At 43.0% G+C, this 13,378-nt stretch overlaps 1 protein-coding gene across 1 annotated transcript in view; it reads left to right on the forward strand.

Moving 5' to 3' along the window:
* syngap1a (synaptic Ras GTPase activating protein 1a) overlaps positions 1-13,378 on the forward strand; it is a 65,706-nt gene that overhangs the window by 42,536 nt on the left and 9,792 nt on the right. Inside the window, 7 exon segments of the mRNA XM_030789229.1 lie at positions 3,008-3,152; positions 3,422-3,566; positions 3,836-4,072; positions 5,086-5,287; positions 8,192-8,382; positions 9,032-9,167; positions 9,169-9,237. Of these exon segments, the coding sequence (XP_030645089.1) occupies positions 3,008-3,152; positions 3,422-3,566; positions 3,836-4,072; positions 5,086-5,287; positions 8,192-8,382; positions 9,032-9,167; positions 9,169-9,237 (1,125 nt within the window).

The following is a 13,378-nucleotide window of genomic DNA, read 5'->3' on the forward strand; positions in this document are numbered from 1 at the left end:
AACGATCATGCCAAACCCTAACCCTAACCCTAAGTCTGAAAACTGTCCGTAACTAGTTCAATGTTAACCTGTTTCCTCTAAAACCATACACACAAACAGACATCACATACCTACACACAGACATCACATACACACACACACACACACACACACACACACACAAACACATTACATACGCATACACACACAGACATCGCATATTCATACACACACAGACACAGACACACAGAAATACACACACAAACAAAACATATACACATTACAAGCACAGACATCACATATACAGACAAACAGATATCACACACACATACATACACACATCACATATGCATACACACACAGATATTACATCTGCATACACACAGACAACTATACTGTCACAGGTTAAATCTTTACAGTGATATTGGGCTCTAAATAAACTTGAAACTTGAAACTTTACTAGCCACTGAGGGACACTGGTGTGACACTAACCTTCCTAGTTTTACAAACTGAAAACAAAATTGTCAGGATGGACCCCAAAACATGAAAACTTGTCGCTACAACAGTTATCTTCATTTACATCTCACTGTTTCACTTCAGGTTTTAGCTAATGTATGGAGTATGGCTGGTAATCAGTAATGGTTCCATTAATTGTGCTATCAAAGGTTTTTCCTTCAGAATGAAATGTTATTTGAAATGGCCTCAATCTACTGACCCTGTTCTCTGGTTTTTATATGAAGCAGTTTTATTTGTATGAGTTATTAGATCAATGGAATGTAGCTATAGCCAGTATGATCTCTGTGTCAGAGACAGTGATCTCTGTGTCAGAGTCTGTATCAGAGACAGTGATCTCTGTGTCAGAGACTGTGTCTGAGACAGTGATCTCTGTGTCAGAGACAGTGATCTCTGTGTCAGAGTCTGTATCAGAGACAGTGATCTTTGTGTCAGAGTCTGTATCAGAGACAGTGATCTCTGTGTCAGAGTCTGTATCAGAGACAGTGATCTCTGTGTCAGAGACTGTGTTAGAGACAGTGATCTCTGTGTCAGAGTCTGTATCAGAGACAGTGATCTCTGTGTCAGAGTCTGTATCAGAGACAGTGATCTCTGTGTCAGAAACTGTCAGAGACATTGATCTTTGTGCCAGAGTCTGCATTAGAGACAGTGATGTCTGTGTCAGAGTTGTCAGAGACAGTGATCTCTGTGTCAGAGTCTGTATCAGAGACAGTGATCTTTGTGTCAGAGTCTGTATCAGAGACAGTGATCTCTGTGTCAGAGACTATATTAGAGACAGTGATCTCTGTGTCAGAGTCTGTATCAGAGACAGTGATCTCTGTGTCAGAGTCTGTATCAGAGACAGTGATCTCTGTGTCAGAGACTGTGTCTGAGACAGTGATCTCTGTGTCAGAGTCTGTATCAGAGACAGTGATCTCTGTGTCAGAGTCTATATCAGAGACAGTGATCTCTGTGTCAGAGACTGTGTTAGAGACAGTGATCTCTGTGTCAGAGTCTGTATCAGAGACAGTGATCTCTGTGTCAGAGTCTGTATCAGAGACAGTGATCTCTGTGTCAGAGACTGTGTTAGAGACAGTGATCTTTGTGTCAGAGTCTGTATCAGAGACAGTGATCTCTGTGTCAGAGACTGTGTCAGAGACAGTGATCTTTGTGTCAGAGTCTGTATCAGAGACAGTGATCTCTGTGTCAGAGTCTGTATCAGAGACAGTGATCTCTGTGTCAGAGTCTGTATCAGAGACAGTGATCTCTGTGTCAGAGACTGTGTCTGAGACAGTGATCTCTGTGTCAGAGTCTGTATCAGAGACAGTGATCTCTGTGTCAGAGTCTGTATCAGAGACAGTGATCTCTGTGTCAGAGACTGTGTCTGAGACAGTGATCTCTGTGTCAGAGACTGTGTCAGAGACAGTGATCTCTGTGTCAGAGTCTGTATCAGAGACAGTGATCTCTGTGTCAGAGACTGTGTCTGAGACAGTGATCTCTGTGTCAGAGTCTGTATCAGAGACAGTGATCTCTGTGTCAGAGACTGTGTCTGAGACAGTGATCTCTGTGTCAGAGACTGTGTCAGAGACAGTGATCTCTGTGTCAGAGTCTGTATCAGAGACAGTGATCTCTGTGTCAGAGTCTGTATCAGAGACAGTGATCTCTGTGTCAGAGACTGTGTTAGAGACAGTGATCTCTGTGTCAGAGTCTGTATCAGAGACAGTGATCTCTGTGTCAGAGTCTTTATCAGAGACAGTGATGTCTGTGTCAGAGTCTTTATCAGAGACAGTGATGTCTGTGTCAGAGACTGTGTCAGAGACAGTGATCTTTGTGTCAGAGTCTTTATCAGAGACAGTGATCTCTGTGTCAGAGTCTGTATCAGAGACAGTGATCTCTGTGTCAGAGTCTGTATCAGAGACAGTGATCTCTGTGTCAGAGACTGTGTCTGAGACAGTGATCTCTGTGTCAGAGTCTGTATCAGAGACAGTGATGTCTGTGTCAGAGTCTGTATCAGAGACAGTGATCTCTGTGTCAGAGACTGTGTCTGAGACAGTGATCTCTGTGTCAGAGACTGTGTCAGAGACAGTGATCTCTGTGTCAGAGTCTGTATCAGAGACAGTGATCTCTGTGTCAGAGACTGTGTCTGAGACAGTGATCTCTGTGTCAGAGTCTGTATCAGAGACAGTGATCTCTGTGTCAGAGACTGTGTCTGAGACAGTGATCTCTGTGTCAGAGACTGTGTCAGAGACAGTGATCTCTGTGTCAGAGTCTGTATCAGAGACAGTGATCTCTGTGTCAGAGTCTGTATCAGAGACAGTGATCTCTGTGTCAGAGACTGTGTTAGAGACAGTGATCTCTGTGTCAGAGTCTGTATCAGAGACAGTGATCTCTGTGTCAGAGTCTTTATCAGAGACAGTGATGTCTGTGTCAGAGTCTTTATCAGAGACAGTGATGTCTGTGTCAGAGACTGTGTTAGAGACAGTGATCTCTGTGTCAGAGTCTTTATCAGAGACAGTGATCTCTGGCTCTGTTTCAGGATTTTTTGTCAGATATGGCGATGTGCGAAGTGGACCGTTTCATTGACCGAGAACATCTGATCTTCAGAGAGAACACGCTGGCCACTAAAGCAGTGGAGGAATATCTGAAGCTAATTGGTCACAGATACCTGAAGGATACAATAGGTAAGAACATTTGTATCTCAGCTCTCCCTCTGTGATGTGATATCACATATTAATGGTATACGATACTGTTATAGGTAAGACTTAAGCTCTTCTTCTCATATCATGTTATTGGGCTTAAATATGATAGGACAGTCAAAAATTTGTGAACTTGAATGCACAATGCACGGTGAAGATAATTCTTATGGTTGTGTCCTAGGGTTAGGGTGAAGATAATGTGGTTTCATGTGATATTGATATGATGGGTTTCTATAATGTTGCGGTGTGTCTAGGAGAGTTTATTCGTGCCCTGTATGAGTCAGAGGAGAACTGTGAAGTAGATCCCATGAGAACTCCTCCATCTGTCCTCCCTGACCAGCAGGCCAATCTGCGCATGTGCTGTGAACTGGCACTCTGCAAGATCATCAACTCCCATTGGTCAGTCATACCCACTGCGTTTTTCTATGCTCAGCATTTCTATATTTTTGTGTTAAATGAGTAAATGTCATTTAGATCCTCAACCAGAGAAATGTTTGGCCAATCTGTTAATCTGTGTCCTCTCACTGTCATGTTCTCCTCCAAACTGTTCCTCTTCTCCCAACTCTTCCCTCTCTCTCTTCTCAATTCTCAAGAAAACAACCTATAAAAGACTTTGTTTTTCATGTACCTGCTCATCTCCAGAGCAGTTCCCTTCTCTCTGTTTGCAGTGTGTTTCCACGGGAGCTGAAGGAGGTGTTTGCATCCTGGCGTGTGCGCTGTGCCGAGCGTGGTCGTGAGGATATCGCCGATCGGCTCATCAGCTCCTCTCTGTTCTTGCGTTTTCTGTGCCCTGCCATTATGTCCCCGTCCCTGTTCAATCTGACACAGGAATACCCTGCAGAACGCACATCCCGAACACTCACTCTCATCGCCAAGGTGGTACAGAACCTGGCCAGCTTCTCCAAGTCAGTCACTAGAGTCCACTGCTACTTTATGATATGACTCAATCACATTTACACTTATTTGTTTAGCAGATGCTTTTATCCAAAGAAACTTCAAAGACAGGCAGAATACATACCAAACTCACACTAAGACTGATACACACACTGACACTTTTTCTCTCTCTTTCTCTCTCTCTCTCACACCCACAAGCATTCTTACTCACACCCACACACACACACACACACACACACACACACACACACACATTGATTTACATCCATCTTTGATTCTGAATCCATTACAGTTCTAGTGTTAATCCCTGTCCCAATCCTCTCTCTCTCTGTATCTCTCTCTCTCTCTCTCTCTCTCTCTCTGTATCTCCCTCTCTGTATCACTCTCTCTCTGTATCTCTCTCTCTCTGTATCTCTCTCTCTGTATCTCTCTCTCTCTGTATCTCTCTCTCTGTATCACTCTCTCTCTGTATGTCTCTCTTTCTCTTCTCTTTCCTTCTTACTAGGGGTTTAACAGTTGTCAGTGTCATTTCACATTGCCTGTATTTCTTTCTCTTGTATGTATTTCTCCATCCCATTACCTCCTGTCAGTCTGCGCTTCTCTTTTTCTTTTCTGCTCTCTCTCTCATTCTGTCATCTGTCTGCCCTGTCTCTGTTTCCCTCTCTCTAACTCTGTCATCTGTCTGCCCTGTCTCTGTTTCCCTCTCTCTAACTCTGTCATCTGTCTCTTTCTCTGTTTCCCTCTCTCTAACTCTGTCATCTGTCTCTTTCTCTGTTTCCCTCTCTCTAACTCTGTCATCTGTCTCTTTCTCTGTTTCCCTCTCTCTAACTCTGTCATCTGTCTGCCCTGTCTCTGTTTCCCTCTCTCTAACTCTGTCATCTGTCTCTTTCTCTGTTTCCCTCTCTCTAACTCTGTCATCTGTCTCTTTCTCTGTTTCCCTCTCTCTAACTCTGTCATCTGTCTGCCCTGTCTCTGTTTCCCTCTCTCCTCTCCCACACCGTTTCTCTTCTGTTCTGTTGTGCAGGTTTGGTGCTAAGGAGGACTTTATGTGTTTCATGAATGAGTTTCTGGAGGTTGAGTGGGGCTCCATGCAGCAGTTCTTGTATGAGATCTCTAACCTGGACTGTGGGAACACAGCAGGGGCCTTTGAAGGCTACATTGACCTGGGAAGAGAACTCTCAATACTGCACAGTTTGCTGTGGGAGGTTATGGCACAGCTCAGCAAGGTTTGAGTTTCATCACAATGTTATACATATGGTTTTTATAAGCTTAACCCTAACATTAACCCTAACTCTGACTCTGTCCCAACTCTAATCCTAACCCTAACCCTAATGCTAATGCTAACCTAACCCTAACAAAAATCCAGACAACAAAAGGCTAGACAAAGAAATTTTACAATTTTCATAGACTGACTTTTAATCCAACTCAGTATTTAACCCACAGGTGAAAGAGACAGTCATTTGCCCCAGCCTGTAAGATATGTTCACAATAAACTGGGAAGAAATGGTTTTCACAAACATCTTAGTCACTAAAGTCTGTTTCACATAGACACACATGCGCTCCAAAAAAAATATAGCCTCCACACCAAACATACATTCAAAAGTTGCATTAAATTCCAAATGTTAAGATTCCACAAGATCTCCAAGACAACAGCATGATTTTGTGGGAGACAGTAGGGGTGTGTGATGTATTGTCTATGATAATATTATAATTGTTGTTTTAACGATGTGCGAGCTGACATTATCGAGCATGTCGCTCACTTTGCAAAAAACAATCAAAAACACGCCTTGAGAGTCCACGCATTCACTGCATCATGTGGCCTAGTAGGATATAGACTACTGCACGTGCGCATTGAGAGTGTATACAGTATGCTAGTGTAGGAGTACATGGTCAAAGCACAACAAGTTAAGCTAGTGTAGCTGCCTAAAAACGGATGACTGAAGTTAAAAATGAATGAACAAATGGCACCAGGAGACAAAATACAGACACTACCAGCCTCGTGATCTACGTCATTAGATTGAATTTGAAAAGACGGATGTTGCTCAAAAGACAGCAATCTGCAAACTGTCAGAAATCGGTTGTTGTAAACACAGCTCGACAACTAACTTGTTTCACCATCTGTAAACTGTTTGATCTCAGTAATACTTGCACTGGTGATTTGAATTTTTCTGTATTGTTTTTACCTGAATGCTTCAGCTCTAAGTAATTAAATAAGAGCTGTTTTCCTTAAATGTATTGTTTCTATTAATATTATTAGTAAGCAACAGTTAATATCCTGTTGACAAGAGTGAGCCCTAACCCTAACCCTAACCCCTAACCCCTAACCCCAGCCCTAACCCCTAACCCTAACCCTAACCCCTAACCCCTAACCCCCAGCCCTAACCCTTAACCCTAACCCAAGAGTGAGCCAGTACAATGTAAAACTAACCCTAACCCTAACCCTAACCCCTAACCCCCAGCCCTAACCCCTAACCCTAACCCCTAGCCCTAACCCCTAACCCTAACCCTAACCCAAGAGTGAGCCAGTACAATGTAAAACTAACCCTAACCCTAACCCCTAACCCCTAACCCCCAGCCCTAACCCCTAACCCCTAACCCCTAGCCCTAACCCCTAACCCTAACCCTAACCCAAGAGTGAGCCAGTACAATGTAAAACTAACCCTAACCCTAACCCCTAACCCCTAACCCCCAGCCCTAACCCCTAACCCTAACCCTAACCCCTAACCCCTAACCCCCAGCCCTAACCCTTAACCCTAACCCCTAACCCTAACCCAAGAGTGAGCCAGTACAATGTAAAACTAACCCTAACCCTAACCCTAACCCCTAACCCCCAGCCCTAACCCCTAACCCCTAACCCCTAGCCCTAACCCCTAACCCTAACCCTAACCCAAGAGTGAGCCAGTACAATGTAAAACTAACCCTAACCCTAACCCTAGTACAATGTAAAACTTACAAACACATTTCTGAAGGATGCAAAATCCCAGAAAATATCGAGATATAAATTTTTGTCAATATCAAACACCCCTAGGAGACAGTTATTCCAAAGGGGAAATATGCAGAGTCCTTCCTGTCATGAAGCAAAAGAACTGGACAACAAGAAAACCACACCCCTCAGAACAACATACACAATAGCAACTTCCACACAATGATCGAAAACACTACAGAACACTACAGACTACAGAAGACAACAGAATCACCATAGTATAAACAAGATTACCAAAAAAAAAAAAAAAAACAATCTACAAGATATCCTAATATGAAGCAAACTAGGCCCCTCCAGGAAAAAAAGAAAAACAAAACCACAGAGCCTCTTAAAAAGACAGACAGATAGATAGATAGATAGATAGATAGATAGATAGATACTTTATTCAAATTCTTAAAGGCCCAGAGTATGATAAAAACAACAGGGCTGATGGAAATGTTTATGCAAAAACGCAACACAGAGGACCAAACGCTACCAACAGCATCTATGCAACTGCAAAATGTATGGTCTTCATTTCATAGGACAGATGGGCATCTCCATAGCAACCCAACTGACACAAAATACAGACAGCATTAACAACAGGAAGGAAACCCAAACACACATAGTTCAACACTTCTTGGATCATGGAGTAAATGCAATTGAAGTATCAGGACTAGAACACAATCCTAACCAGACAAATGCACAAAGGCAACAGCAACAATTGACGCTGATTAAAAAATTAGGGACAAAATACCCAAATGGCTTGAATGAAAGTTGGCTTAAACCCTAAGCCTAACCCTAACCCTAAGATAGCCCTAACCCTAACCCTAACCCTAAGCCTAAGATAGCCCTAACCCAAGAGCCTGAGCATGCTGGATCCTCTTAACCTTTATTATTTTGGAACAGACACCCCATGCTCCTGTTTGCCACAGTAGTACATGTTTATCACACAACACATTAAACAGCATAAAAAGAACTCTGAGCATAAACTATAGATTGATCTACAAAATTAAAATGACTGTGAAAACAGCAATGCCTATGTAACTGTAAAATGTCATCTGTATGTCTATGGAATATAAAGAAACTCTGCAACTCCAGAAAGATTTATGTTGGGGAAATCAAACACCAGCATCTATATGCTGGATTATGACCTCTATATATTGGTCAGGATGCCATACTGAAGCTGGGCCCATTGCCACGGTTACTGAATGACATCAGCGTTGCCCTGAGAAACCCACAGCTTCACCGACAGGCAAGTCACCAGCCAGAGCGCCCCAATGACCGCCTCCTCTCACGGCCAGCATTCAACCGCCTCGTTTCCACTGACTTCCAGAGTCTGATGATGCGGGATCTCAACAGGTACTGCAGCCTCGTTTATTAATTTACTGTAGTTTGTTAGCATTTTTCAGTTTGTTTACCTGCTAAGTTAATAAATGCAAAGACAGAGAACCAGTTTTGTGTCTCAGCTTGGCCCGGGCATCCACAGAAATCCACAGTTGGCAGCGTTTGCAGGTGGGAGGCGGGTAGGAGTTTGTCTTCACATTGCTGCCACAGTGGCATTGGTTGATCAGGGTGTCACATTTACTGGAGGGGATACAGAGTGCACAGCCTGAGCCTCTGCACACATTATGAGTTTTCCCAGAAAAGTTCTCTACAGCCTGGTGAAGAGAAGGTTCTGTCTCTGGCTCCACATGCATGGGGGAGGATGGGGTAGTCTACCCCCTCCCTGGCCAGCGTGGGAGCTGTTTAAGCAACACAAATAGAAACATGAGGAGATTGGCCAGCACTAAATTGGGAGAAAAAAAGGATAAAAAGGTGTTTCATCCCAAGGTTTCCTCATATCCTGGTTTAAGGGAGTTTTTCTTTGTTGCCCTGAGCCTGCTCACTGGGGGTATCAGGTCCAGCATCCTATAAAGCTGCTTTGTGACAGAATACACAGTAATGAGCTGTGCTGATGATTCTGGCTCATTCTCTCTCTCTCTCTCTCTCTCTCTCTGTCTTTTTCCAGTTCCATTGATATCTCTCGTCTGCCCTCACCCACATCTGGCTTGCCGGCAGGCACAGTCATGAGCTCTCATCCCAGCGTGAGCGGATTTGCTGAGAGAGACCACAGAGCAGCCAAAGATGTATTCTATGTCACACGCCCCCCCCCTGGCACGCTCAAGTCCTGCTTACTGTACCAGCAGCTCGGATATCACTGACCCTGACCCAAAGGTGAACAAACATGACCATGCTCTCTTAGTACAATTTACAGTTACAATTTACAAATTGGCATTTTGCAGGCAAGTTTAACTACCACATGAGCAAAAGATCGTAGTAAGAATACAAATGAATTATTTCCAGTAACAGGCTGCTGTACATTCTGCAACAGTAAAACATAAAACTATAAACAAGGTTAGCGCATAGGAGTTTTTTTGTTTTTGTTTTTTTTTTTTACATTTTATATCCTGAAATATAAACAGAAATGAGCGGTTAAACATTGAGGGACAGGTGGATTCTGAAAAGGTGGGTTTTCAGTCTCCTGCAGAAGATGGTGAGATGTTCTGCAGCTATCAGCGTTGAGTGAATGCCAGTAGGTGCATTTACATGGAGCCTAATATTCCGTTAATAATCGGATTCCAGCTCAGTCGGAATGAAAATGCCTTGTGTAAACACTTCGTTGAGAATGAAATACCCCAGTCTGATCGAGAATTCAATCAGATTTAAAGAGGTGCTGGATTTCTGACAGTCCATTCGATAGGAAAATATTAGCCATGTAAACACTCAATCGGATTGCCTTCTGCACTTGGAACAGAGATCATTACCTCTGCGCATGTTCATTACGCGAAGTAATTATGTACTGATGTTTTACTATGCATGACAGTTTAAAAAAAAAACTTGGCAGCCAGTGTGACACACTAAATGAACTGTTTAAGCAAGTTTGTGAGAATATTCCACGCAGAGATGATATAATTATTATAATTATAATTACAGTTGTCTTAAGTAATTATCTGATCAAATCACTGACCTCAAGTGAAGGTGTTGTTGCCCTGACAATACTTGATTGTGAGCGTTCTTTTGACCACTCGAACATTATTTATTTCTATGTATGACAGGTTTAGAGATTTTTATATAGCCTTCGACTACATCGTACAGGTCAGCGCAAAGTTCATTTCTTCGCAATTGGAATGAACCGCTTTCACGTAAACAGCACATTCGGAATCATCAGTCAGATCTGAATGAAACAATACTGTGCATGTAACCGAAGCTAGTGTCAGTATTGAATGTCAGAGTTGAATGTCAGTGTTGAGTGTCAGTGTGGAGTAGGGATTTCACAAGAACCAATGCTTTGGTACCAAGTCAATGCCAAAACTCTGAAGACATGATGGTACTCATTTTTCTACAGTGCCGTAGATACCACTGATGCAATTCTTCCGGACCTGATAGGGGCAGCATATACACCTGCAAGTGTTCTAGTCTGCTGTTAAATACCAGAGGAAGAAGAAAGGCGCCCACCAACACACAAATTTTCGAAATTGTTATCGTCAAAGTTTCAAGAGATCATTTTCTGCTTTGATTTCTTTATGATCATGAAACATTAAAACACTGACACTAACTTAACGTCACTACCACTTCACAAAAATAAAGCATCATTAACTTGTACATACCTTACTTGAAGCACTTCAGGATGTCTAATGTCCGATGTCAATAGGGAGTCAGTGGGATTTTAAATCTCCTCAGGAGCGAATTCTGAGATGACAGCAAGTTCAGGGTTGCCATGGTTTTGAAAGGCTTTATGCACGCATGTAATGTGTCAGAGCAGGAACATTGTATCGACCAATCAGGTAGAGCTTCTTTTATGAATATTAATGAGTCTTCCCCTGCCACACTACATTTTCAAAAATTAAGAACAAGAACATGTGCAAGATGGCGACAAGTACAGCTGCAGCAACAGCTCTGCCTCGACTCAACAAAAAGAAAACCAGTAAGAGTCATGTACGGAAGTACTTTGCATTCAAGGCAGATCATCAGGGATTAATAATTAATTCGCAAAAAGCAGAATGCAGTTTTTAATAAAGGAGTGTATGTTGAAGTACATGGGATCTATTATTTTGTTTTTGTTTTTTTATTGTGGTATGGAATTGGGTATCAGGAATCGTTGAATTTCACTGGTATTGGTATCGACTACTAAATTTCTGGTATCGTGACATGCCTAGTGTTAAGTGAGTGTCAGTGTTGAGTGAGTGTGTGAGTGCATGATGCGCTATGTCTTTCAATACAGTGTTTGTGAAGACTCTGAGCTGTACCTGAGTGCAGGAAAGCTGGGCATTTTAGTTCTCTTACAAATCATGAACTCCAAAATGATAATTCATCAAAATCAAAAGTAGTCATATTACATTTTTTAGCATACACTACTGAAGGGGCAGACTATGCTTATAAGAATGGAGTTCACTGGAAATTGCAGAAAACAAAAATACCAAAATACAAATAAAATGCATTATCCAGTAAAATAATAAATTTGAGTTAGGCCGGTCCTTCAAAGGTATCATTTGTCTGGCAGTTACTGATCCAAGGAGTTTTAGTGCAAGTGAACATGTCCTTGTGAGGTATGCAGTCCACCAAGGATAGACCAGAATTCCCTGAGGGGCTCACCTCTCAGCCCCATGTTAGGGGAAATGCTGAGACACTGAACTAGCACCTCTCAACACTTGTAGTCCAGGGAATAAACTAAGTAAAAACCAGTCCCTAATTTGATACCACCCTGTCTGTGTGTGTGAGGGTTTTAATTAAGGAGATTGTATCTTGAAAAAAAATTGCTATTTCCTTGTGCTTGCACAATGACAATAAAGTTCTGAATCTTGAATCTTGAGATGCTTAGACGACTGAAGGGTCAAACCTGGGAAGTGGGAGTGGTGTGTCCAGAAGGTCCACACAAGCAGCAAGACGTCCTCCTGTGTTGCTCAGAGAGCCAGAGATGTGTCTTCGCAGTTCAGTTGTAATGGTGATTGTTCTATGAGTGAGCAAAATGATGAAAAAAAATTACCTCGGAGAAACAAAACCATCTGTCAAGAGGAGAAATATGGATGCTGTATAAGTTCACATGAAAACTTCTTCTAAACAGTTTTTAGCTCCTCTCTCTTGCAAGAGCTTGTAAATTCCTTCCTTAAAGAGAACAGAACACTCAGGTAGGAAGTGCCCCCTCCAGCATCTCATGTGTCTGTCAGTGCTGGCAAGGGTGCCCCCGAGGGTTGCCAGGGGGGCCGTGGCCACCACTCCACTGGCCCCCCCAACTGATAAGCCCCACTCATTGTAATCTCTTCGCAACAGCAAGCCCTTAAAAGTCTTATATATATTTATTATATACATTTTAAGGCGGAACAACTGAGGCTCTGGCCACAGCGTTACAGGACACAATTCCCTTGTTTTTCAGCCGGGAGGCGAATTTTCAAAATGTACTGTGTCGGGGAAGACTCATTAATATTCATAAAAGAAGCGCTACCTTTTCCGCCTCTGACACGTCGCGTCTTCCCCTGCCACATCACATTTCGAAAATTCACGGGAGGGGACACTTTTTGATTTTCCGCACGGGTTCAGGTGAGCAATTACCTCGAGTTGTGACGGTTACAGCAGGGGGCAGAGCCTTCTCTTACAGAGCCCCACAGTTATGGAACAGCATCCCGATTAATGTTCGAGACTCAGACACAGTCTCTATGTTTAAGTCAAGGCTGAAAACTAGAATGTTTGGTCAACTGGGATGTTTGGATGCTGTCGCTCCCCCACTCTAACATGTTCACTCAGGTTTGTTGATGGTGGAGTGGGTGGCTGCCTTGTGTCCCAGAGTGTCCTCATGTCTGTATTACCTTCTAGCTCTCCCTTTTAACTATGCTGTAATAGCTAGTCTTGCTAGAGTCCCTTCCTGCACTCGGCACACAATGTACATTTTCCCTTAACTCTCACTCACTCACTATCTAAGCCGCTTATCCTGATTAGGGTTGCGGGGGGTGCTGGAGCCTATCCCAGCGCTTATAGGGCGAAAGGCAGGGAAACACCCTGGACAGGTTGCCAGTCCATCACAGGGCAGACACACAGACAAACACACTCACACATTTTTTTTCCCTTAACCATTATGTGGAAATGAACATCTAACAATGTTTCTCTCTCTCTCTCTCTCTCTCTCTCTCTCTGTCGAGCCACACATGCTACTCCTGAGATACCAGTGATCCTGACTCCTCCTGCCCTCTGGACTGATCCATCCTGGTGTTATCATCTTTCATCCCCTGTCAGCCTCCTGTCAGCATCGCCGTCCCCTTTGTTCATGCTCTGAATTTACTTGCAATTGTAATTGCCCACTGGGCCGGCACCTATTGCACACTTG

This window comes from Chanos chanos, chromosome 12, assembly GCF_902362185.1.
Source record: "Chanos chanos chromosome 12, fChaCha1.1, whole genome shotgun sequence".
Taxonomy (NCBI): Eukaryota; Metazoa; Chordata; class Actinopteri; order Gonorynchiformes; family Chanidae; genus Chanos; species Chanos chanos.